Source organism: Meleagris gallopavo, chromosome 5 (assembly GCF_000146605.3).
Source record: "Meleagris gallopavo isolate NT-WF06-2002-E0010 breed Aviagen turkey brand Nicholas breeding stock chromosome 5, Turkey_5.1, whole genome shotgun sequence".
In the NCBI taxonomy this organism is placed as follows: domain Eukaryota; kingdom Metazoa; phylum Chordata; class Aves; order Galliformes; family Phasianidae; genus Meleagris; species Meleagris gallopavo.
Genome location: NC_015015.2, coordinates 15,809,266 through 15,836,998, shown reverse-complemented (window position 1 = coordinate 15,836,998; position 27,733 = coordinate 15,809,266). Strand labels below are relative to the sequence as shown.

The 27,733-nt window shown below is 40.1% G+C and overlaps 1 protein-coding gene across 1 annotated transcript; it reads left to right on the top strand.

The window, feature by feature from the left end:
• The first annotated feature begins 11,963 nt into the window (after window positions 1-11,963).
• LOC100549516 (acyl-CoA (8-3)-desaturase-like) lies at window positions 11,964-27,514 on the top strand. The gene is made up of 12 exons (XM_019615467.2): window positions 11,964-12,271; window positions 15,456-15,566; window positions 16,909-17,106; window positions 18,141-18,242; window positions 18,405-18,533; window positions 19,901-19,961; window positions 20,584-20,660; window positions 21,426-21,523; window positions 21,965-22,061; window positions 23,192-23,271; window positions 23,944-24,069; window positions 24,249-27,514. Exons 1-12 carry the CDS (start codon window positions 11,966-11,968, stop codon window positions 24,298-24,300), a joined length of 1,437 nt encoding a protein of 478 aa, XP_019471012.1. The 5' UTR covers window positions 11,964-11,965; the 3' UTR covers window positions 24,301-27,514.
• The last annotated feature ends 219 nt before the right edge of the window (window positions 27,515-27,733 follow it).

The following is a 27,733-nucleotide window of genomic DNA, read 5'->3' as shown; positions in this document are numbered from 1 at the left end:
TTTTTTTTTCTCAGAAGATCATTAAAAGTTGGTTGGAAAAGTAAGAATCTTTGGTAACAGTTAAGCAGGATGTAGGAAACTTTAAGAGTAACTGAATAAAGTAAAACTGTTTGTTTTGTCCCAGAGCATAGCTAGCAATGTGTGACCACTTCCTGCCCCTACAGGAGGATGTTTCTGGTGCAATAACCTTGTTGCTGTGTTACAGCTACTGCAGACCAACATTCACTGTGTTTAACCACTGAATGTCGCTCATTCAATGTTTAATGAATATTGTCTGCTCCTTGTATGTCCGACCTCTAAGTTTTAATGTAAAGGAATTATAATTATGTGATTATTTCCTCACCAAAAGGTTTTCAAAATAGTTGTTGTTTATTGTTAGATATATTCAAAGGCACAGATGAGGTGATTTGTCTGTGATTTATGTCTTTAAATGTCAAAATTATAGCACTGCTTTATAATGACATTGCATTTAGCAAACTCATACAATTTCCAGAGCTAGCTGTGCTTATGGGCCTGGCTATATGAAGTAAGTATCCTGAGTACAATGTCATCTGTACAAATATGAGTATCAATATATTATTTTATATTTCCAAATGCAATTACATGCCAGACTTCTCTGTTAACCTGAGAAGTTTAGTTTGGCAAGTGATAATGATTTGTGTGGTTTGGCTAACAAAATGGTTACCATTAACTTCCTGTTTCTGCGTCTTTTCAATTAGCAGGGAAGCAGAGGAGGAACATCCTAAAAGAAAGAATGAGTTGTGATGCAATGTGGAACCAGTCACCTCACATGCAACACTGCAGTGAGGTAACCTAGTAGGTGCTAGGTACAGGTTGTGCAAGAAACCTGTCCAGCTACAAAGTATAGATCCTCCCTTTTAATCTTGATACAGGTTCCAAATTGATAGAATAAATTATGTTGCCCTACTTTGCTCCCCCTCATTTCCCTCAAAAAAAAAACAAAAAGTGACTGAATTATTCTCACAGAATGAGTGGGTGTTTGGGATTTTGTAAGACAACTCTAAGTATGCAGTGCACCAATTTTCAATTGAGATTGGTTGAATAGCTGACCATGATTTTAATTTATTTATTTTTTTCCCCTAGAGAGGATAAAGAAGGATGATGCAGATCCATTATTAAAGTTGAGGTGCAGTGAGTGCACATGGTAGTGGTAAGAGGGTGATTCTCCACAAGTTTGTTTGATTTCCTGTTTCGCTTGCTTCTTTCAACTTTTTTTTCTGAAATCTGTTGTGATTAGATGTGAAAGTACAGTTCCTTACAAATCTCCGTAATTACATTTAGGTGAGGAGGTAAGTTGTTCACTGAGCAAAATGAGGAAAAATTCTGAGTAGATCTCAAGTGCTTTTGGCTTTTCGCATAGCCTCAAACTTCTACTGCCTCCAGCAATGGCTGCTCAAAAAAAAGAATCATTATCAATCATAGTAATGAAGCACTTATTAAATAGGATTCATCTTGCCTAACCTTATAAGCTAGGCATTTAGCTTAAGCTGTTGTCTAGATTCTCTTGTCCATGATAAAAGATTATCATCTCTAGATCTGAGTTAGGCTGTCCATCTTTCTTAAATGATTACAAAGAGAGAATAAATACATCTTTTATATTGTGCATATATTTAGCTAATTCAGTAAATTCATTTATTGCATCTGAATTATTCCAGTGCTCAACTTACCCTTTTTTGAGACATGGCACATGTTCATCTGTTATAATTCTGTAGTCACATTTTCCCACCATTTTACTTTCAGATCATTCTATTTCTTTACTAGTCATTCACAAACAGAGCAAAGAAGCTGCTCAAATTATCCTCACCCAGTTCTTTTACTTAGCCTGCTCATTCAATATCATACATGTATGGCTTGAGCACCCTCTGGTGTTGGAAATTATTATCTTTTTATTACAATATTTGTACGTGTGGTGTTGTGATACTAAATCAGTTAGCCCAGGAAAATGTTATGTAGCTGTGCTGTTTTCAGTGCTTGAATTATCTGAAAGTGTCACATGAGCTCAGCCCCACTCAAGTTAACTCATTCATTTAGTGTCTAGAGCAGGTTTGTATACTGAGGTTTTCCTTACTGACATGATCTGTCTGGAATCGCACAGGAATTCAAAGGTTGAGAAAGAATGTAATAGGTTTCCAAGTGGAGAATAAAACCCTAAATGAGGATTTCATTAATGATATCTTAAGAGGACAGGGCTGCTGCCTGATATCACCTGAAAGGACAAAGAGGGGAGAAGCTGTGGGAGTGCAATGATGTCTGTGAGCTGTGATGTGCCTCTAAAACCAAGATGCAGACCTAGAACCTATCAGACAAGGAATTATCAGTGATGAAAGACAAATGCCAGGGCTTTTGTATATTATGAGGAAAACCTCTTCTAGATGATGTGCAAACTGTAGGTTCCCCAGTCTTCGGAGCTATTAGTTCAAAATGAAGAGGCAGGGATATTAGGTAAACCACAGAAATGGAATGTTGAGCCCATGAGAGGGGAAAAAAATAAAGAACCGAGCAAATTTTCGAGTGATTTTTTTTCCCAGTATTGTTCTCCAAATATTTAAAAGTATGTAGGTATGTATATTTAAGTTCTGTATATGACAACAATGTAATATCAATGGGAATAACAATGTAATTATCAGCTGTCTTTTGTAGGAGCCTAGTAGATGCAAAGAAATACTGCTTTTACTTTCACACTTAAAGAAAGGAAGCGCCTTTCATGAGATCAGGTGAAAGAAGCACGTTATGTCTTTCTTGTAGAAATGACACCTCATGATGATAAATTACAGCCTTATGTAATGTGTTTTCATCTGCTATTTGACGTGACTTGTCAGTACCTGCTGATATATCTCAGATAGGAAGGCAGGATGGATCTTTATCTTGTGGGTTTAATTGTAATAATCAGTTTTCTCCAACTACTAACATTGATAAAGCTTTCCATAAGTGATATCTGTGAGTCAGTGCAGAGTATGGAGAGTCCATAAGCTCCATGCATAGAAAATATTTACTGGATTATTAGCGCTGTGCTTTTTCTCTTGAAATTTACAGTTCTTGTCCTTTATAGAAAAAAAAAAAGAGAAACTGTGGTGGCTTGTATATAAAGAATGTCACTTTCTTTGTTTTCCTTTCCAGAAAGTTAAAAAGGAGTAGTGGTTATAAAACACATATAAAACCAATTTCTGAAACCCAAGGACTAAGAAGTTAAGGACTGTGCAGTATCAATCACTCTCTCCCTTACAGACTGGCAGTGTGAAGGTGAAATCAGCAGAGAATTTTCCAGGTATACCTTCAAATGGGCAAAACTTGATGATGAGAGAGCATTTCAGCTGTGCTCTGATAAATGGCTGCCAAGAAAGACTAAGACTTTCTGTGAGATTTCAGCCCCCCCTCTCTGATGCTTTGGTGTATGGATGGCAGTGTATTCTTTGAAACAGTTGTAACTCGTATCTATGCTGCTTTGCATAGATTCTATCAAGTAGAAGGAAATGGGGATTCTCTTGCTGTGGAGATAATCAGTTTGGTCTGCACTTCGGACTCTAGGGAGGTGAGAATGGGATGCCAGAATCCTGATGAAGAGGATAAAAGGGTCCAAATTTTGAGTTAGTGTAGTAATCTGTATGGGGTTATCTGTGGCCTGCTAAAACAGAGTCACCCATTTGAAGTGCGTATCCAATTGGATTGGTCAGAGGGAGCCCAATCTCTTAATGTAGGAAGATGAGGTTAGACACTTAGGATTAGATATGGTGAGTCTAGGCCTAAGTATTTGTTCAGCTGGGGAAAATAGAGAGAAATCCTCTCCTAATACTAAAACAAAGTATGAACATTTGTATATGTAGGGGAGAGGAGGAAGGAGAGGAGTTACCAGAATGGGACATCATATAAATTTTGTAAGGATTTGGGAATAATTTTAATTCTGTTTTCAATTTTTCTGATTACTGAGTTAGAAATACTCAGTTCCCTGATTTTCAGATGTTTGAGTCTGAAAAACAGCTACTGTTTTTCTCTCTAAGTTATTTATTCTCTATTTACTCTCTTTATTTACTCTCTAAGTTATTCATAGAGAGAAAGATTTCAGTTCCTGAATTTCTGACTTGTAGTTCTAATAAGTGGATCGCTTCCTGTGGGGATGGGATAGGACGGGACAGGATAGCTCATTGGGAAGGGACCTTCAAAGATGATCAAGTCCAGCCACCTGATCACTTCAGGTTAAAGTGTATTAATGAGAGCATTGCCCAAATGGCTTCTGAATGCTGGCAGGCATGGGGCATCAGCACCTCTCTAGGAAACACTGGTCTAGTGTTTTGCCACCCTCATGGTAAATACATTTTTTTCTGATGTCCAGCCTCATTCACCCCTGCTGCAGATTTGTGCTGTTCTCATAAGTCCTGGAGTAAGTAAACATGCACTTAATTTTACAGAGAGGTTCAAGTAGAGGTTGTATGTGATCATTATGTCTATGTTCTGCTGTAGTAGCAAAGTAATTGCTGTCATGCATTGTAAGGTTTGAGATCTGAAAAAGAGGGCTGATAAGAAAAATCACATCCCCATTAATGTTACAAAATCTGTTCTATTATGCAGTGTCTTTAAACGTGACTACAATTATCTCTGTAATTTTGTGTTTGACTTCTTTTTCAGTTTATCTTCTACTTGTTCTACTAGCAGATCTAGAATTTATTCCATGCTAATATACCCTAGGAAGCACAGTGTTCGAAGGATATCTGTATCCTTTGTTGTGTTGCATGATTTGGAGAGAAACTTGAAAAAATTTTAGACTGGGTACACTGTGAGCTGTCCTTCCCCATTTGTAACATTTAGTGATAGTTCCCACTGTGCTACAAAAGATATCTATTTTGTACATTTTATTCAAGTTTGTTTCTTCCCTTGTTCTTGCAACGCAGTATGCACAGCTTGGCTCAAATGACTTTTAAATGTTTTGAATTTCCATCACATCAGGATGCTTCTCCTTTGTGTTGATACTCTTATGTTTTTGTTCAGACATGTAGAGGCACATACTTAGAGCCTCTTCAGCACTGAATTACATACAGGGAAACTTCTGGTCCGATTAAGATCGAAATATGACAAGAATGATTAAATTGGTGACCTGGTGCTTTGACAAACAATTAGAATGAAATAAATGAGAATATTGCAGGGTTTTCCAAAGAATTTAGGAAGCTAAAAGAGAGAAGTTACTGTGAGAATGCTTGGAATTGGAACATATGGTTCCATTGTTTCTTCAAGGAGTTAGGACATCTTCTCAGAGCTTGTGGGTGCAGTTATCACCAAAACAGGGCATAATCAACTCTTCTAGCCAAAAAGGGTGTAGTATGGTGTGTCAGAAAAAGAGATGGTATCACTCTTTCTATTCAGCAAATCTCTTTGCACTGCAGCTGTTGAGTCATACTCTAATGTATCTGGGGGGGGAGCAGAAGATAAGATCTGTTATTATGAAAGAACACATTGCATCATATGACAGTGCAAGACCACGCTGATGTCAATAGAATACTTGAGCAGAGCAGAACAGAGAATAGAATAGAATAGCTCAGTTGGAAGGGTCCTAAAGAGATCATCCAGTGCAACTGCCTGACAACTAACCAGAAGTTGAAGTATATAATTAAGGCCATTATCCAAATACCTCATGATCACTGAGAACACTGGGACAGGCTGTCCACAGAGATTGTGGAGCCTCATTCTCTAGACATATTTAGGACCCACCTGGACACTTCTCTGTGCAACCTGTTGTAAGGAACATGCTCTACCAGGGGATTGGACTGGGTAATATACAGAGGTCCCTTCCAGCCCTTCCAGTTCTTTGACTGACAGGCATGGGGGAACAATCACCTCTCTAAGAGAACTTTTCCAGTGTTTAACATCACAGAGGACTGGGCAGTCCAGGATCTATCTCTGATATTAAGAAAGTGAGGCAAAAATGCCTTAGAAGTCTCTAGCTTTTCTCCATTCTCACTTGTTAGGTGACATAAAGTACTACTTCGCTGTTTCCTTAGACTTTTCCTTGCTGTTGATTTAGTTTAAAAAGCCTTCTTCACTGTCTGACATTATACTGACCAATGTCAAATAAGCTAAGCTTTGGCTTTTTTTTCTTCCTGCAGATTCGAACAGCTATATACTCTCCCTGTGAAGCCTGCCTTTATTTTCAGAGGTACCACCCATCCATTCCTGCTGTAAAACCTTGTGTCTGTTTCAGCACAGATATTCCATGCATGTAACAAATAGTTGTATCACAACTGCAGCTGTGACTGTCTTGAGTTCTGTGCAGGTGTTCAGGACCATGAACAATATTAAGAATTTCGAAAGACTTACTACAGGTTCTTGCGGAAGTAGCTTCTGCTGTGTGGCTCTGAGGAGCTGTTCTACTCAAACTGCACGTCATTGATAATCTCTTCTCTAAAACATGATCTTTGCTTCATAGCAGTAAAGAGAGAGTTGATGGTCATGGAGTTGCAACATTTGAAGTGAAGGCCTAATACTTTCACAGAAGCTATGATATTCTATTTTTAAATGAATCCGTTGCTATTGACATTTGTCATCTTGATCACTGACCAATAAAAATTAAGCCTAGGAAGTAGAAGGTAAACAGAGGCTGTCTTGGAGGTGATGGACAACATTTTTTAGTGAGTTATCAATGACAAGTTGTATTCAACATATATCGATTTGTGTGTCTGTGTAGCAGTCAACAGGAGTTGCTAAGTGTTTTTTTCTTTGTAGAGATTCGTTCACAGAATCACTCACATACTGGCTACTTAGGGAGTTTATCAGTTCTCCTAAGACTGAAGAAAGAAATTCTTTGAAGATTTGCAAAGATTTGCAACTTGAGTCCTTGATACTTTAGTTGCTTAGATGATGAGCAGATCTAGCTGAATAATTTGGTAACAGAAAGGATTCTGTGTTCATTTACATGCTGTACAACTACCAAGCTTTTTAGAAGTTCTTGGCCCAAGAAACTGTCTCCTTCCTATTTAGAAATAATCACAATACTTGTGTTCTTGTGTGCTACCTTTTCTGGAGCCTGGATAAGACTTCCATATCTCTTGCTCCACACCAGTGCTGAGTAGAGTGTAAGGACCACCTCTCTTGATTTGCTAGTGATATTTTGCCAAATGCAGCCAAAAATACCATTAGCTTTCTTAGTGGCATGAGCACATTGCTGTCTTCTGTTCAGTTTGATGCCCATTGGGATTCCAAAGTCATTTTCTGCAAAGCTGCTTTCCAGCTAGGAATATACTAACATATATGTGCTTGTGCTTGGAGTCAGTATTGCCATCTGTACACACTAGTACAAATGTAGGTCCAGCCATCTAACCTCAATACCATCTGTGGACAACATGCACTTGTTGATAGGTGCCAGCCTTATTTCCGTAACACTTCTGGGCATAGGCTACCAGCATGAACCTGTATGGGTATGTGCTTTCAGAGATCCAAATTTATTTCAGCTCATGTGAATGACAGTGTCTTATCCATAGCAACAGTTTGGCTGAATGGATTCATGTCGTAAGTCCTCAATAAAGCATTAGCACCTTTTCATGTCCCTACTGTAGCAGACTTTCATGCTTGTTGCTGTCAACTCCAGTGAGTAGCACTAAGCTCTGCTGCCTACTTCTCTTTCCTGTAACATATGGCACCATGTGAGCACAATGAATCAAAAAAGGAAAACAGAGGAAAAGAGCTGTAGGCAGCAAATAGTAGCTCAGGGGTACAACCTGCATTCTTAGATATTGCAATTTTTAAAGTTGTTTTTTTGTTTGTTTGTTTTAGTTTATGTATGCTTTGATTTGGCTTACAGATCTTAATTACTGCTTTTTTGTTTGTTTGTTTCAGTTAGCACACTGCGTGCTGTTTTCAGAGATCTCTGTTTATGGAGATTTTGGTGTCTATGTTGTGGCTGGCTGCTCTGATTATTATGTAATGTACAGAGCACTATGTAATTATGTGTTTAACAAGGCAAGTAACTGATATCATTCAGTTTCTTGTGTTGTTAAAATTCGGAGTGTTATCTGTTACTGAAATTATTACTGTTGCCCACACAATTGTAACAAAAGAGGAACCTGTCAAAAAGATTTTACCCAGTTACAATAACAAAGGAAGAATCCTACGCAATCCATTCAATCTGTTTTCTAGCAGTTCAAAGTAGAAAACAGAGAAAGGGGCATTGAATCTCATATACTGATTATCAGGCAAATCAGTACCCTGTCTTTTTTCTTGCTATTCAAACCAAAGTATCTATCAGAGTACAATGTTGCAAATATATCATCAGTTGTCCCTTTTGACAGGGTAAAGGAACGTATCCCCAAATGGGGTGTTAGTAGATAGGACACTGCACTAATCTCCTTGAATTACTTACTAGGACATTTTCCAAATGTGGAAAATGCTTATGCATCAAGCAGAGGAAATATTAAACCAATTTTTCAGCATTTGTGCACGCTACGGGAGACTACAGACGTGACTGATGACATTCATCTAGTTAATCTTCCTCTGGTGTTCAAGATCTCCATGCTGTCCATGGCCTGCAGACAGGTAACTAAATAGACTTCCTCTGGGAGTAAGTAAGCATCTTAATTACACATGATACACAACAGCTTAGTTTGAAAAATCTCTGTTCAGCTTCTAACCTGCATACAAGATTAATTCATCAGGTGCTCAGAACCCATCCGGCCTGGCCTTGAATGTCTTCAGGGATGGAGCATCCACCACCTCTGGGCAACCTGTACCAGTACCCTTATTGTAAAAAAAACTTCTTTCTTATATCCAATCTACATCTCCCCTCTTTTAGTTTGAAACAATTTCTCCTTGTCCTATCAAGGATAGGAGAACCTACTACCTGTCATGAAGGTAGATCCTTAAATCGTAATTTGATGCTTATCTTTTTAGCTGCTTGATCTTTTATTGTGAAAGGACAGATTGCAAAATGTGACAAGGAGCTGCAATACTGGAAATGCCCAAGTTTAGTTTATTGGAGGAGGAGAATCCACTAAAAAATGGAGTAGCTGGCAATTTCATGTAATAGCTGGCTGTTGTTCAGATTCATTAACTCTTTGTTACCAAGTGTATTGTTTTATTGTCTTAGTTGATGCAGTAGCAAATGTTATCAGCATTTTTATCACAGTAATGTGCACATGTTGATATAATGGCAAAATCATGAGTGTCGTACAAGCCATATGGCAATCCCTTCTCTTAATGGATTATGTAGCTCAATCAAGAGTAATTAAAGGTTCTGTTATCTAAGGGTTTAATATACATTTATAAAAGGACTTAATAGCTTGGCTACAACTTTAGGTGCTTGGGGGCAATGTTTAAAATCTAAAGCTTCAGCTAAGATATTGCTGAATATTCTGGTTCCAGCCAGGTTCTCAGTGCTGCTTAATTCTTCTCAGAGAAGACAATCGCAGTCAAAACAAATTCACAAGGGGGAAGTTCTTTTTAACAAATTTAATCTCCTTTTATGATGAGGTTCACCAAGGGAAGCTAGTTCATTTCATCTTCTTGGACTTCAGCCAAGTTTTGATACTGTTCTCACAGTATCCTTCTGGACAAAATATTCACCATGCAGCATAATGCCATGAGTGAAAAGCTGCTGATGAATCAGGCTCATAGAGTTACAGTAAATGGGGTTACATCAGGCCGGTGGCCGGTATCTAGAGGGGTTCCACAGGGCTCCATTTTAGGGACAGTTCTCTTCAATGCTTTTGTAAATGATCTGGATGTAGGACTCAAACACATACTAAGTAAGTTTGCAGATGATACAAAATTGGGAAGAGCTATTGACTCCTTAGAGGTGGAGGGACCTTGCAGAGAGATCATGACAAATTAGAGGTTTATGTAATTACCAACCAGCTGAAGTTAAACAAGAGCAAGTGCCAGATTGCCTCTGGAACAGAGCAACCCTGGCTATAGGTACAGAAAGAGGGACAAGAGGCTGGAGAGCAGCCCCACGGAAGGGGATCAGCTGTTCTGGCTGGTGGCAAGCTGATGTGAGCTAGCAGTGTTCCCTGGCTACCCAAAGGGCCATCCATATCCTAGGGTGCACCAGGCCCAGCACAGCTACTGGGCAAGGGAAGGGCTTGTCCTGCTATGCTCTGCTCTGTGCTGCGTGTCCTCACCTCCTGCACAGGATGCTGTTTGGGTGCCACAATATCAGGAGGACATAAAAACTGTTAGAGTGCATCCACAAAGACGGTGAAAGGTATAGAGGACAAGTTGTGTAAGGGTGGTCTGAGGTTCTTTGCCAGAGGGTGGCGGGAATGGAAAAGGCTCCTCAAAACAGCAGGCAGGACTCCAAGCAGCCAGAGTTTAAGAAGCAAGGAGTTAGACCTGATGATCCTTGTGGGTCCCTTCCAACTCAGGAGGTTCTACGATTCTGAAGTTTCCAGATACTGGTTTATGAATGAATCATGGTTGGTCTTTTCCCCTTTCCTTTTCCCCTTTCCTTTTCCCCTTCCTTTCCCTTCCTTTCCCTTCCTTTCCCTTTCCTTTCCCTTCCTTTCCCTTTCCTTTTCCCCTTTCCTTTTCCCCTTTCCTTTTCCCCTTTCCTTTTTCCCACAATATCCAGTGTAGTAGGAATGCTGGAAGAAACATGTCCTGCTGTAGTCCTACAGATGTGTACCAGTGAACCAGAGGTGTCTTATCTCAATATTAGTCCACCAAAAGTATCAAAACTAAGACTGAGGGATGGCAAAGCCCGGGAACAAGAAAGTATGCTTTCTGATTGCCTGCTACGAAAGGGGAGAAGTAAAGAAACACAATGGTAATGACTGTTAAACTTTTTTATTGGCTGTCATTGGCAGCTAAACTGAGAAACTGACTTTAGTCTTTCCACATGTACTTCTAAAGGAGAAAAGACATTAACGCTATTTAAACAACTCAGCTGTGATAACTGTGAGATCTCTCAAGGTTATTTGGATCAACCTTTCTAACTTGAACTGCAGGATTACTACCAAGTGAGAACTGACCCTAGCAGACTCAAAAGCAATGGGAAAAATACAAGTAGGTATGTGAGAAATATTACAGACGTGTGGGCGGTAGTTCAAGTGAAATGTTGCCAATGATGAAAAGATAACTCAGACAAATTGATTTTTTAGTTTAGTCACATAATTTGAAAACAATTCTCGGTGTGTGTTCCTCTATCTTGATTGATGCCAATATGTGCTTTAACAAGTGTTGTCTTTATGTGGAATAGTGAAATCACTGATTCAGGTGTGGCTTTAGAATAGTTTCAAGACTTTATAGTCTGTTTTTAAATTGGAAGAAAGAATAATATGACTGCTGGGACTGCTTAAGGAAGTTTGGAAAAGCTAAATCAAGTTTTGTTTTGTAATTAACATTAATTTCCTGAAGTTAATAGTTGAAATCTTTTTCCCAGTAGTTTACAAGACAGAGAAAAGGGGAGAGAAAGCTTACCATCAGAACCTAGCATAACAGTTTGTGTTTGCCACCCCAGGGTTACCCAGGGTAACAGAAGCACAAAGTGCAGAGCTCTGAGGTGTCCTATTAATGCAAGGGGCACCACGGAAGCCTCCTCCTTCCTGCCCTATTCTGCGCAACTCATATTTCTCACTAAAGGGGATGTAATACCCCAACAGAACTGCAGAGGGATATTATTTTGGGAGGTAGCGAGTTAATCAGAAGTGTATTTTTCTTAGTGAAGTTTTCCCTGCACAAAGAACATCGGAAGTCTTGGGAACAAAACAAACTCACAAATAAGAAATTGCATGGTCTGACACTCAACACTTGGTAGTTCACGGGTGGTTTTTGCCTGCCTGCACTGCAGTGTGGGTGCTGGGCTGAAAAGAGGAGACTTTGAGGAGTAAGTGATTGATTGATTTGTTGAGTGGGGGTTGGGAAGAGGAAAGCCCAGGGGAGCTCTGCCTGCAGCTGTCACTTTGCCAACACCACTTGTATTTCCTGAAAGATGGAGTGAGAAAACGAGGTGGGTGTGGGCTGCGTTGGCATGTCCCAACCCTTATATACCGGTACAGAGACAGGGTGGAGGGGCTGCTGGGTGAGGCTGAGCAGTGAGAGGAGCAGAAGGATGGCTCCACAGCATGGGGACAGGAAGCAGGATGGGAATGCAGTGGCCGAACCCGTGATGCGATGGTTCACCTGGGAGGAGGTTGCACAGCGCACGGGCCGGGGCCCAGCACTGCAGGAGCGCTGGGTGGTGATCGACAGGAAGGTGTATGACATCAGCCACTTCTACCGGAGGCACCCGGGTGGTGCCCTTCTTATCAGCAGCCACGCTGGGCAGGATGTCACGGTGAGAGGTAGCAAGATGGGGAAGAGATGCTCACCACCAGCTTGTGCTGTGTGTTGGCTGCCTGGCCAGCATCATGCTGTAAGAGCATGGGGAGTGATTGTGCTGGGAATTCATGGGGGTTGGGGGGCTGCAACGGGCTCAGTGGTACTGTTGGTATGTGCAAGCTTTCCAGCTTATGCTATGGAAACTGGTAAATCATAGAATGGACTGGAAGTGACCTTAAAGATAATCTAGCTCCAACTTCCTGCTATGAGTAGGGACATCTTCCACCATATCAAGTTGCCCATGGCCCTCAACCAACCTGGCCTTGAACACCTTTGGAATGAAGGTGCTTAAGAAAAGGCTTAGCCCTGGGGCAATCAGGTTGTAACTGTATATCTCATCAGTGTCCTCAGGACTACTCTTATCTCTTGATCTTATTTTACAGCTGCTATAACTGCAGCGGTTAACTGGGGTAAAGTGAGGAAGCTGCCTCAGGTACCATAACAGCCATAAGGTAACTACGGCGATTGCTCTTTTTCCTTCTAGGATGGGTATCCCCTCCTCAGTGTCATCCCATATAATTGTAGGAAAAGGCAAGGCAGCATGCATTCACAAGCAGAAAAGTTTCTACAGTTATAACCCATGGGCTTTCTGATCCTTTGGATCAACAAAATTGGAAGCATCTGCTAAATACCAACTGCTGGCATGTTAGTCTGTGGACAAAGAAAAACATCTATCAGCACCATTCTTGTCTATCTTAATGCCGTGGAAATCTGTGGGAATGCCCATCAAAACATTAAGCACATTCCCTAGAGTTCTTGCCCTCTGGCATATGTAGGAAATGTTGAAAAAAGTGATAAACCAACATGTCCACAAAGATCTGGCAAATGAGATTGCTTCCTTACTCTGTGTTTTGAAAGAGCAACACAAGGAAGATTATCAGTTCCTGGATCTCCTGTATGAATGGGATATTTGAGGGTTATGAAAATTAGCAATGCTTTGTGTTCTATATTTTCTATCGTTCCTTTTATTTAGTTAGTACTGTCAGATTTCTTTCATCTCAGGCTGCTGGAAGAGCCCAAGTGGTGGCTTTGTTTCTAGGATTTGAGTTGCATTTTATTAATGGATATCATGTCCAAATGATAAGCCCTGACAGACTTCAGACAGTTTTGTGTGACCCCAACTCAACTGTCTTCACACATGTGCATATGAAATAAGCTGTGCACCATAATAGGAAAATGCCTGGTTGGAATATTTGGTACAAGTATGCCTATGCTGCAGAGTCATGTAATAAAGTACAGAGCAAGCTGTGCTGGCCCTAGTCAACCTTTAACAGAAGGAAGGCAAGTTAATAGTGTGGACTCTTTGCTCTCTGTGTAGCCTGATTATATATGAACCTGAGTTTTATTGTTTATAGAAAACTTTATTTTCACGCTGAATAACAACTTGAATGCTGCTGATAGAGTACGAAATTCCTCTTCAGCACTCAGTGCAGTGCTACGAGACAGTATGAATCCCACATACTTCTTAGTTAATATAAAAAAAATTAAAAAAAAAAAATCCCAACAAACCCTTAGTTTGACTGGGAGATGGTACCGTCCAGGCTTGGAGGATGATAACTGTGGAAGGCTTTGAGTAAGAAGAGGAATCTGAAGAATGGAAAATGAGTATGATTAACGTCAAAATGTTAACAAAGCTCACACTGCACAAATCTGTGAATTAGACTCCTTTCATTGCTGATTTCTTTCTCACAAAGGATAGAAGAGGGGAATCAAGTGACAGAAAATGGGAGTAATTGTTTTGAGACTGGATTTTTTCTTAGGATTACAATTTAGTTACAATTTAGTTAAATTTGTTTCATTTTGGCAATTGTAAAAATGCCTCTTAGTGCAACAACATGAAATAGTGTCCCTTCCTGTAGTTGGTTTTGCAAAGAAGCTGCTTGTTTGTTTGCTTGTTGGTAGAACTGCGGTTTATTGCTGAATTCCACTGTGGGAACTGCTGGCACAGATTCACCTCTGGTAGTGATTGTGCATTCAGTACTTAGTGTGTTGCACACAGGCCTCAAAATTAGTTGAACAGGTGACAAGACCTATTCTGAAATTTGGAATATGGGACAGATTGGAATATGGGACAGATTCTGTAGCAAACTGGGGCTGGAATGCAGTAAAGCACTAATTCTAGTGTGGCTACACTGGCAAAAATTGATTCAGATGAAAGATGGCTTAAATGAAAGCATGCCAGCAGAGCACTAAGCTGAAACCCTTTGTTTAGATGTATGAAAGCAGTTTTCCACAGATGGAGGAGTTTAACTCCTACAGACCACTTTCCAGCTTAGTCTCAGCTGTAACACGTCCAAGTGTACACTCCTATTCCCTTCAGGGCTCCAGCTGCTACTCCCTAAGTGCTCTATTAATGGAGTTGTCTCTTGCTTTTCTGCCCTTTTCTCCCCAGCCCTGCCTGGAAGCCATCAGACTGCTGTTTTTTCATGCTTATATCTTTGTGAAAGATCAGTTAACACCTAACCAGGCCTGTTCATGTGAATTGCATCCTTACATTCATTTCTGTATGAGTATCTCAAAGTATGAAGAAAAAGTTGCTTGTATCACTTGGTCTTTTATGAAATACATGCTGTGTTAGTTAATTTGGGAGTGGAATTTTGTACTTGGAGCTGCTTGAAATGTTGCTCTGATCTGTCTCCTAAAGCAGACTTCACATTGCTATCACCTGTCTACCTCCTCCTTCAGAACCTGTATTACTTTTAATTTAGTTTTCCATGGCTACTTAGAACACCAAGAGCTCTGACAGGTAAATGCTATATGTCTACTTGGGGAAAAGTAAGAATGCAGCCACTGAGAAGGATGTATTTCTGAAAGATCAAAATCTCTCATGCCTGTGAACAAGAAGCACCACAGCTCGCATATTCATAACAACTGAGTAATTGCAGTCATGGAAATCAGACATCCTCAGTTTACCAGCTGAAATGAGATCTCACTTTAAAAGCGTGTAGTGCAAAGGTGACTGGGGAGGGGGGCATGGAAGGTCAAAAAAGGAGGAGGTAGAAAGGTAAACCAGCAGTCTTTGTCATTGTGGTTCCTCCAAGTGAATGTTTTAGCCTGCATGGCAGATTGAGGGTAGTAACACTGTGGTTTTTTTGTTTTTGTTTTTTTTTTTTTAATCTCCAACTCTTCTGCATTTGTAGGATGCTTTTGTAGCATTCCATGTTGACAAGTTCCTGGTGAACAAGTACTTGAAGCCACTGCAGATAGGGGAGCTGGCACCAGATCAACCCAGTATTGAGCCCACTAAAAATGTAAGTCCATCCTCATAAGTCAAAGACAAATATTCTGAGATTAGAACTTATTTTTCTGTATCAGTGTAGCTTCTAAAACAATGGGATTTTTTTTTAAATTATTTAGAAATAGTACATGAGTATTGGTCTGAATTCATGTTAGGTGGCTGAAAATGTCATTTCTAAGCTTTTTTCTTATCACAGCAGCTATATAAATTAGAGCCTTGTCTCTCATGAATATTAATTAACTCCTCTTCTTTCTGTTAATTTGAGAAAGAGCTAACCAACAACTCAGGAGTTCTCTTCAGACTCTATTCCTTTCTGCTGTAGGTATTTGCAGGGAGAGAATGCAGGTAGTGTATTAGCCTTTACAGTACAGACTGTGAAACTTAATTCATTTCCTTCATAGACAGCCTTCAGTAGTAGTCTCAAGTTCAAAACGCATAATCATCCACAGAAGCACTAACGATGGCAGTGTGAAAATAACTAATCTTGCATGTCAAAGAAAGGAGAGAGGTGCAGACAATATAACAGAAGTAGTCTTGGAATACAATTGTCCTTGGGGTTGTATGGACATAATTGCTTCCTTATGTCCGAGTCTGTTTCCTATTCCTTTGGGCCATGACTGTGGCCATGCTTTGCCTATTTCTTAGAGCTGGCCTGTACTAGAGCGTTCATGTGCCTTACTGCTTGCAACTCTGTTTCCCAGAAATGATTATGAAACTAGGTTGGCAGGGTTCTTTAGGTTGGACTTCATTAAGGCAGAAATCAAATTTGGGAGGTACCTGCTGAGCTGTCAAAGAACTAGATAGGTTTGTCGATCACCTATGCTGTAGTCGTCTGTTCCATGATCCACCCTCCATGGTCATAAGTACAAAGCCAGCTGGACTGTAAGTGCCATTTTTTGCACAGATACTTGGCCTTCCCCTTTTAATTTTGGGAACAGTAAAGTGAAAGCATACCTTGATCTATTGGAAGTGGTAGTGGAAGAAGAGGAATAATTTCATCCAAATGGCTGCCACGAGCATGGTATGCTGTGTTCATATATGTTTAGTATGCATTCTGCTGGGTGCTTGACACACACGCACACATTTTCCCCTCCAGTTTGATACTCTGAGGAGAGGTGCTATATGTCAATCTCATCTACATGCCTTCTCTATTTTCTGACAATGTCTGAGTAGTGCTGGGCTCTGGTGATCGTGAACCAGTAACATCTAGAAGATAGTACAATCTTAGACATCTCTTGAATAAACCCTGTTACCTGCCAGAGAGATGACAAACGAAGCACCAGAGGGGTGGTCTTTTGAGGTTGCAGTGCTATACTCTGAGAGCAAGAAATGTGTAACACTCGTGCTTCCCACAGAAAATGCTGGTAAAAGACTTCCGTGAACTGCGTGCCTCTGTTGAGAAAATGGGACTTCTGGAGCCGAATAAACTCTTCTTCTTCCTGCACCTTGCTCACATTCTCCTATTGGATACTGCTGCCTGGCTCATTCTCTTTTACTTCGGGACATCCTTAGTGCCCTTTATTGTCTCTATGCTGGTGCTGACCATTTCCCAGGTAAGCAACAGAGTCCACAGCATGTACACATGCACTTCTGTCAACTTTCATACATATACCATTGCAGTATTCAGTTATCTGTTACCTTGCTTGGCATAGCTCTTCTTGGTTTTAGAAGACATCCTGTATATGGCCTTTCTTAACAGAAGGTAGAAAGAGGAAATTCTGCGTGTGGAGAGGTTCCAGTATGCCTAATCTGTTAAGTTTTTTTGTTGAAGATGTATTCACAGAATTATAGAATGGTTAGGATTGGAAGAAACTTTAAAAATCATCCACTTCCAGACCCTCTGCCATGAGCAGGAACACCTTTTATTAGATCAGGTTGCTCAAAGCATCATTCCACAGCTTCTCTGGGCAACTTGTTTCAGCGCCTCACCATTCTCATAGTAAAGAATTTCTACCTAATGTCTAACCTGAATTTACCCTTTTAGTATAAGACTGTTACTCCTTGTCCTATTGGTACACACTATGATAGAGTCTCTCCTCATCTTTCTTGTAGTCTCCTTTTAAGTACTAGAACTCTGCTACAGAGTCTCCCTGAAGCCTTTATTTTCCAGGCTGAAAAAAAATTGTCTCCTTTGTAGGAGAGGTACTTCATCCCTTTGATCATCCTCATAGCCCTCCTCTAGATCCCCTCCAACAGGTCCAAGCCCTTCTTTTGTTGAGGGTGGGACGTCAGAAAGACAGGGGAGAGTGGAACAATCACCTTGCCTTACTGAGAGACACGGCTTGCCACTTGTCTCCGCCTGGATGTTGAGCTATGGAGCAACTGTAATTCTTTGAGTGTTACTTTGAGCCAATTACTTATCCACTACATGGGCTATCTGTCAAATCCATTTCTCTCCAGTTTAAAGACAAGAGTCTTGTGTGGAAATTAAGAGTATCAGAATTTCATAGTTCCTTTCTGACTATGGCTTTGTAGAAGTGTCCAACTAATAGATCTTGATATCTCAAAGTAAATAATAGCTATTTCATTGTTCTGGTCTTTATTCTTCTTTTGTACCACTCCCAGACTTTCCTTTTCTCCCTTTCAGGTCCAGGCTTCATGGTTACAACATGATTTAGGACATCTTTCAGTCTTCAGGAAGACAAAGTGGAACCACCTGCTACACAAGTTCGTGATGTGCCATTTGATTGTAAGTAACTGACCACAGAATAACTTTCTAGATTTGATGATCTTCCTGCAAAAGTGTGTGTGCCCTGAAGACAGTGTTCAGCACTGGGTGAAGAAGGGGAATTAATGAGGGTTTGGCATTGAGAACACTGTAGCTATCATACTCTGTTCTTCACATACACAGGGGGCATCAGCCAAATGGTGGACTCTTTTGCATTCTCGACACCATTCCAAACCCAACTGCTTCCGGAAAGATCCTGACATTGACATGCACCCTTTCTTATTTACTTTGGGGAAGAAATTCTCTGTGGAGGTCAGTATGTCTGTGTGTGCGTGCAGCCATGTACTAGGAGCTGGGAAGGACCAACCAAAAGCACATTATATCAAAAATATCTAAAGCTAAGGTGTGGTTATAGTTTCTGAGAAAATGTTGTTTTCTGTCTCCTTCAGCCTTTCTGAACAGGTCACAGTTTTTATTATGTTCATTAAAAATCACTTAAACTGTTGATAAGTCATTTCAAACAAACTAGACAAGTGCATTTCCCAACAGAAAAAGGACTGCTAATGGCTATAGCAACTTAATGGCCTAGTGGATTGTATAATAATTCAGCAATTAATGATTATTAGTGATCTGTAAAGATTAATATCAAGCATGTCTACATGGGATTATTACTTGATGCTAATGTCTGAGGCTTAGAGATACAGGCTGCTGGCATGCTTGCCTGATATGACTGGCAGCTGGCACATCAGGGCTAAAGAACCAGTAGCTCTTCTTGTTGCTCTCTAGGACTGGTTAGGGCAGATGTCATTTGTCCACATAAGATGTTTTCTGCTTGTGCTGATGGGCCATCACTAGAAGCAATAACCTGAGTCAATGCTACAGCCCTTCACTGCATAACTTTGTTGCTTTTTGAGGCCTTGCTGAAATAGCTATGAGCAGTGAATGAGTTTTCTTTTAAAAATACCTTTGCCAGCGTGAAGCAAATTCTATATACTTAAGTATATAGAATTAAATAAGAAAATAGATAATGTACACAAAGGGAAAACTTGACTATTTTTTGACTAATAGTACAACGTAGATTTGAAGTATCTAAGGTTGCACTAAATTATGAACTTAGCAGGAATACACGAGCAAAGAAATCAAACAGTTGAAATTCACTTTTATTCACTCAGTTTTTATCATAACTCTTACACTTACGAATCACGCCATCTTTTAGCAGATAAAACATTCTTGTATAATTTTACTACATTATTCCTCTTCAACACAGATTATGGTGGTATCTGTGACAGCAGTTTTATTTCCTACTGTGTATCAGTGCAAGTGCTTTGTCCTTCCTATGGGCTGGTACTTCTGTTTTGGTTTGACATAAATGTATTTAGAACTACTTTTCAGCAATTGCATTTCACTTTTCTCCTACTGAAAAAGAAGCTTGCTTAACTGCTCATCTCTGAAGGACTTTACAGAGCTATAAAGTATTAAGGAAGCTATCTGAAATGGGATTTATAGAAAAGGCATGTTTGGTTTGTAAATAATAGGGCAGGTACACAAGAGGGAGACAGTAATAATGAGGGCTGTGGGAAGTGTGCCAGAATAACTCCTGTTGAAGAGGCTGGGAAATGGCAAGTTAACCATACAGGTTGCTTAATTTCCACTCAATATTCTATTGTTTATTTTCACAGCTTGGGATCAAAAAGAAAAAATACATGCCATACAATCACCAGCACAAATATTTCTTCTTCAGTGAGTATTTTCATTTTCCTGTGATATCATGAGGAAAACTAATGGGGCTTGTAGATATTACTTCTGATCTGCAGGGCTTGAGCAGAGCTAAGGGTGGCTGCATCATAGAACACAATCAGTCTGAGTCTAATTTTTGGAGAGCTTGAAGACCTAACTGGATATAATCCTGAATAACCTGCTCTGACATCATGCTCTGAACTCCTGATTTGCCAACGATTCTGTGTGAGATCAGGTTTCTGTACAATTCTTGACCAAATTAATATATTTATAACCAACTGGCTTACATTTGTTCCACTTACCCTATTTGTTGTGGGGAATGTTTATCTTAGGTCATGTTAAAATTGTAGAGAGAAAAGGAGAAATACTCTTAACTGATTATTTAGAGAAGTTATCTGGAAGAGTGAGGTGAGTGTTCTAAGGACTGCTTACGTCAGCTATATATTATATGGCTATTAAAGTGCACAAGCAGAACAAAGGAAAAAAATTCAGAGATCTCACTTCTTCACTATCATTGCCCTGATCTCCAGGTTCTCATTTCTGCACCCTTCTCCCATCTTAGCAAAGCTTTATTCTTGTTGCAAAGCAGCACGATTCACCAGTGATGATGCATTCTCCATTACAGCTCTTCCTCCACTCCTCTTTCCCACCTACTTCCACTGCCACACATTTTATATTGCATACACGAAAAGGTACTGGGTGGTAAGTACTGCTGCTTGTGCAACCAAGGGGTTAGCTGTGGGCTTCCAGTCCTTCTCCTCAGAGCTCAGGCATGACACAGTATGCTTTTCTATTGGGCATAATTCTGCAGTCAATTTGGTGCAGCTCTTTCAGTGGCTCTGAATACTTTCTGCTAATCACATTGTTCCCTACTTTGATGATAAAGGCAAGAGCAACAGGCTATTTGGCTTGCACTGCTTTGCATCTCTTGCAAAATCATTAATTGTGTGTCCATACTGGTCAGAAACAGAGGAATGTGGATTTATAGGAACTGTTATGCTTGATTTGTCAGCAGTGTGAATGCATTTGGCATTGTTTCCCATGCCAGGCAGCCAGTGCTTATGCTTCAGTCTTCTTTCTCTTGCATGTGTTATGAGTACAGAACAACAGACCAACTTTTAGGCAAAACGAAGTAGTTTGTCTAGCATGCTACTCACTGGAGGGGCCACAGTCAGTGATTTGGTACAAGTCTTAAAGCTGTGTTTTTGAATGCTTAACTATTTGCTAATAAATTAATCCACTTACTAGGACTGATTGTTCAAATTCAATTATAGCAAGCTGTGTAAAGAAACTGCTAGCTTCTTTTAATTTGGATTTCCTTAGATCAGTCATTCTATGGGGGGAAAAAAAAACACACAGCAAAAACCAACAGAAATTAAATACAGAAATTTATCCTGTACATATGATGTTTAGAAAAGAAATGCAATATCTAATGATTTTCTCTTTTGTTGTCTTTGGTTTTGGAAGGACTTGGCCTGTATGCTGACCTTCTATATCAGATTCTTTTTTACTTATGGATCACTATTAGAAATGAAGAGTCTCCTAGCATATTACTTTATATTCAGGTAATATCTCTTTAGAAGTTTATTTAGTTTTCCTTTGTGTGTTCTTTTAATCTGTCTGCCTATGTTTCTCTTCCTCTTCCTTATTTTTCCTCTTATTCCTTCTTATAATTTGAAGTTAAACTAAAACTGCTTAATCGTTAACTCCAGTTTTGTGCTGCCTCACTAGCTGTGAAAGCAAAGACTTCAGTGAATGATAATCAAGTTGAGAAATACCTTACATACTGTTAAGTGCTTTGGAAATAGGCTCTGCTTCTAGTTTCATGTGGAAGTTTCATAACTCCTTATGAAATCCATAATAACTTAAGTTTTGTCCAGGTGCTGGATAGGAAAATCTGGTGTTCTAACATCTATCCCCAAGTCTGGCCTATGCTGTCACTTTGGTGGCTCATCATTGACTTCCTTATCTGTTACTGAATTCTGACCTCTTGTCTGATTGCACAGGATGCTGGAGAGCAGTTGGTTTGTCTGGGTTTCACAGATGAACCATATTCCAATGGATATTTACTACGACAAGAATTTGGACTGGGTGTCTACCCAGGTAAAACATGTACTCAGTAATTGTGGCCATACTGGTGCAAATTCCAACGACAAGAAAAGAAACTGCTGTATTGCATTAAGGGTGAAACCCACTGGTAACTTGGAGGTGAAGATTAATAGGATTATTACAAGAAAGATATGGAGTTACTGGAAGGTGCTCAGAAGAGCAAAAGCTGATGAAGGGACCAGGAAACCACATATGAGGAGCAGCAGAGGGAACTGGGGTTGTTTAGTCTGGAGACAAAGAGGCTGGGGGAGAACTTATCAGTATCTGCAACTACTTGAGGGGAGGATGTAGTGAGGTGGGTATCAGTCTCTTTTCTCAAGTAACAAGTGATAGGATATGAGGAAACAGCCTCTACTTGCAGTAGGGGACACTTAGATTGTATAAAAGGAAAACATTCTTCATGGAAAGGACGCCTTAATCATTACAGCAGGCTACCTGGGGAATTGGTAGAGTTCCCATCCCTGAAGGTACTTAAGAGGCACGTGGACATGGTTTAGCAGTGGATTTGGTAGTTAGGTAGGTGGTGGTCTTGATCAACTTAGAGTCTTTTCTGACTGAAATGTTTCTATGAAAATAGGATACAGTTATAGTAATGGTAAAGGAGAACGGCAATGGCATACTCATGAGCCATTTAAAATCAAATACAGGCCTCAGCTCTTTCTTAAACATACCCCCTTCCTTATTTACTGTAATATTCTGTCTTGAACATTTTTCCCTTCTGCAGAGATGAAAGTTTGTGTCCTGCTCAGACTGAGCTCCTTTGCACCAGTGGAATGTCAGTGTGGTGTCTCCTCTTTGCACAGTAACTCATTGCAGTCCAGCAGTAAAACTATCACAGAGGCACCTGCTCTTTCTGCAGACATAGGTTTGAGGATAAACATTTCACTGTCTGTTCACACACGTTCACAGGAGCACAGAGCCAGCTCCTTGTTTTACCATGATCCATGTTATCCAGTCTATATAATACTGCTGGTCCACAAAGCTGAAGGAGGAATATGATTCCTGCCTTGTGAGTAGCTCAGTTTAGGCTAAAATAAAATAATAGAATAAAATGAGCATGCTCTTAAGACAAATGAAAGGCACCAATCTGTATTGATTTTAGCTGTTCTTCTTCCCTTTCCCAGCTCCAGGCAACATGTAATGTTGAGCAGTCTCTGTTCAATGACTGGTTTACTGGGCATCTGAACTTTCAGATTGAACATCAGTGAGTATATACCCTTAAAATTTTTTCTTTCTTCCTTCCCCCCCCCTTCTTTGCACTGAATCCTACAATTAGTTGTAGACACCAGTGAATTTGTCTTAGAGACTGAAAATTATAAAGACCATCATAGTGTTAATTCAAAACCTTCACTGCAGGAAGTTGGAAAACTGAATATGGATGTGATATGTTAAATAACTCAGTAGCAGCAATGTCTGTCCAAAGCAGAAGCTTAAATGTATGTTCCAAAGCACCCTGTTTATAATCTGATGCAGTGGTTTAGGTCTACCTATATCAACTACTAACACTATTATTCACGAAACTGAGATGAAACTGAAGGATAGAGTCATTTCCATTCCTGTGCTGACTAGCTGTGAAGATAATTACTTCTGGAGAAAAGTGGACAAAAGTAGATTCTTCTAATTTACAGTATCACTTAATTTGGAGAAACCTTGCTTCAGAGGTGCTAGAGATTGAAGTACAAAAATAAGGAAAAGGGGGAAGCAGGAAAATATTAAGTTCCTTGTGCTAAAGGCACGCCATGGGGAAATACAGGAGCAGCAACAAGTCTTGTTTTGTGTGGGCTATGAGATTCTTAGGAAGTGATAATGAACAGGAACTTGTAAAAGATAAAATTTCTGATGGGGCGCTGGAAGAGAACTTGTCTCCTATTCACAGCTTATTCCCTACAATGCCAAGACACAACTACTGGAAGGTGGCTCCACTGGTGAAATCCTTGTGTGCCAAACACGGCATTGAGTACCAATGCAAGCCGTTGCTCACCGCCTTTGCAGACATTGTGCAGTAAGTAACAGTTAACACACTGCAGACAAAAATGCAGAAGGATGTAGGAGAGGTAGGAGTTCTAAGAAAAAGGCTGACATTCATTTTTGCAAGAACAAGTGGAAATCCTTGTTTCCCTTGTCTCCAGAAACATCCCCCCTAAGAAACTTGACATAATGTTCTCATTCTTTTTCTCTCAGCTCTTTGAAGAATTCAGGAGAGCTCTGGCTTGATGCCTACCTCCACAAATAGGAAGACAAGGCTTGATGGTACCATTCACAATCTGCCGCATCTTTACATCCCCAGCAAGGCTAAGAGCAGGAGCAATGAAGGACTCTAAGGAAGAATAAAATGGATAACAATGGAAGGATCAGATTGCAGTAGATATGAAGTTATCTGAATTTTTCTTTTGGTCTTTCCAGATATTTTGATTCAGATATATTACAAGTGAGTAAGGCCAGCAGGAGCTGGATTGCTATATCAGGGAGGAATGTTTTGTAACTGTGTCTGAGTAAATGTGGCCAAGAAGCAATTCTGAGCATGTGCTCAAGTCAGATTATGGACTGGTGCAACTGGACACACTTAATTTCATGCCAGAGTCTCCTCTGATCAGTTGGTTGTTGGTTGTTTGTTTGTTTTTTTTAGATACTCCTCTTGTGTATGGTTTAATGCTTAATATAATGCTTTCCTATTTGAAGTCATTGAAAAATACGCAGGATTTTGACTTAGCTCAGTGCCCCAAATAATGCACTTAAATAATAATAATAAACTACAAATTATGCCTGGAGTATAATAGTTATGTACAATTGAATAACATCTTAAATGTTTCTCTCATCATTGCTCTCCAGAATATCCTATTTGTTACAACACCAGGCATCCTCAGATGCCAGGAAAAAAATACCACTCAATCTCACTGCTTTTTTCAGAGTTTCTTTATTCATTGATTGACTTGTTTACTTTGTGTAGTGATGAGCCATGTATAAGCTTCCTATGCTGTGCTATTTAGTATTTGTAATATGCGTCTCTGAACAAATATCATCCTTAGTTCTGCTCCTGAGAAGTCAGCTGAGAGATTCTTGTAGCGAATGAGCAGTGAAATGTGCACTGTACATCATAAAAGTCTACAAATCAACTGTAGCTTTAGAATAGAGCCATCGACTTCCACTCAGCTTTTCCTGTTACAGTGAAGATAAGAGGTTCTGCACTACAAACAAAGGACTTGGAAGAAAAGATGAGGTACAGAGATCATCATCTACTCACCAATCCCACTGCAGCTCTGAAGGTGTGTGGAGGTTCTAAGGGGGACACAAAAAGGCACTCTGAGGGCCCTGGGGCATGTGGAGGACATCCGGGTGTACTGAAAAGCAAAATGATCACTCTGGCTTAGATCAACGGGTAAAACAAGGACTCTGGGGAAGCCTCTAATACAGGAACGTTTTTGGATCCTAACTCCAGATTTAGCTGAGCCTTGGCTGACACACATGGTGATAACATAGGGGAAAAATCTTTGGGATGAAAATTTTTTGCAGCCCAGCAACAATGGAACTCCTAGGATTTGTCATTTTTTTCCACTCCTAACTCTTGGCCTCAGCTGAGCCTTGGCCTTGGCATTAATTTTTGTTAATGAGCTGGAAAATAGGGTAGAGTGCACCCTCAGTACGTTTACGTTTACAGTACATGACATAAAATGGAGGAATGGCTGACTTACCAGAGAGCTGTGCTGCTATCCAGAAGGGCCCTGACAGACTTTGGTTAGGCTTTGTAGTTGAAGTTCAGGGTTAGGATTAGAGTTTGGGTTAAAATGTAGGGTCATGATTTATGTTTGCTTTTAGGTTTAGGGTAAGTTTTAGGATCAATTTAGGCTTAAGGTAAATGTCAGAATTAGGCTTTACATTTAATGGCATCTGGGGAGCACTAGAGATTCTTTAATGTCAGTGAAAGACACACAGAAGGCTCTGTTTGCTTGCTTAAATGCATTCAGAAATTTCTGGCATGCCCAGAATACTGGAAATCTTGGTGTGCACCAGAAAGCACACCAACAAGCATGTCTAGAACACAAAAAGTCCTTCTAAGTCCATAGATGCACATCACAAGACTCTTGTTGACTGTAGAGGAGAATCAAAATGGTTGCAAATGCCCCGGTGCACTTCACAGCTCTCTCAGATTCAGGTAAAACACACCAAAGGCACTTGGCCACTGAGCTCACCAGAAGGCGCTTGAAAATTACTAGAAATAGGTCAGTTTCTTGGTCACAAATAGGTTTTAGGTTTGGGTTTTAGACATCAAGGATTAGTGTTTCATTTAGTAATACAGACATTTTTAGGGTTAGGATAAATAGTAGGATGTAGGATTGGCATTCTGAGGCACTTGTGGTCTACCAAAAACACTTCCACTTTCTTATGTGTCAACAAAACACACACAGAGTCCTCCCTCCTCTGGTATCCAAACTGCATTCGGAGTTCTGGTTTGCCTATAAAGTCTGATCCAGGCTCTTGGTGTCCACCAGAGGGCTCTCCTTGACAAATTCAGACAAGCCAAATGCACGCAGGTGTCCCTTAAGAGTCCTCTAAGCGTCACCTGAAGCCCAGAAAGCATTTGGAGTGAGTCAGTGTCTGGATGAGGGTTAGGTTAGGAGTTTTAGAAGTAGTTTAGTATTTGGGTCTCATTCAGGATTAGGGCTAGAGTTAGGGGAATGATTACAGATAGAGATTACAGATCAGCATTCCAAGGTACCTGACTTTGGTTTACAGTTTGGTGTTAGGGTTGGTGTTTTGGATGAGGGTAAATTTTAGAGTCAGGGAAGGTTTAGGATAATTGTCAGGAATAGGCTTCAGCACACAGAGAACAGTGTTTTTCATCCAACAAAAGCACAACAAAAGGTGCTTGGAGGATCACTGTACTCATCAGAAGGCCCTGGAAGACAAGTGAAGCTGCTGCAGGTAAGAGTGAAGGGAACCTCAGCAGTTTCCCACAGCTGAGTTCTCTGTGTAGGAAAGTAGGGATCCAGTTGTAATTTAAAAACGAATTTACCAGCAGGTTCTCCTGTCTCCAAAGGCAATAATTTTCAGCGATCTATTTTTTTTTTTTATATTGGGGTATGTCCCTGTGAATTAAAGTGACCTCAGCCCCATAATCCATTACAGCAACTGCTGCTGATTATGATGGCTTCAATGTATTGCCAGAGTGTGTAAGAGCTATTATCTCTCTCTTGGACCTTAAGGAACTGTTGCACCTTGGGGCAAGGAGCAGGTGATCCAGATCTAGTCAGTCTGCATGGATTTTGTATTTGTTTGTTGGATTGTTTGATTGATTTTTCTAATGAGACAACAAGGAGTAATTACTTGGTCCTGGTGTACTTTTTCTTTCCTCACTGAAGCCTGGGGATGGGAATGGCAGAGGGAATTGAGAATGTAATTGATTTATCCATCATCCTGTCATCTTTTTGCATTTTCTTTTTCCATTTTAATTGCTTTTATTTAAATTATTTTTCTCATGGGGTTGGTATCCCATCAATTCTGTCTTTTGGAACTGTAGATCAGAGTAAAGCTATGAACGCCTCCTTTCTGGTAATTTACTTTCTTCTGTGGTTTATCCACAAATCATAATATTCTCTCTTCCCTTTAAGATTGTTATTATTTCAACTGCGTTTAATGCCAGAATTACATCAGTACCTTATTTTGTCTGG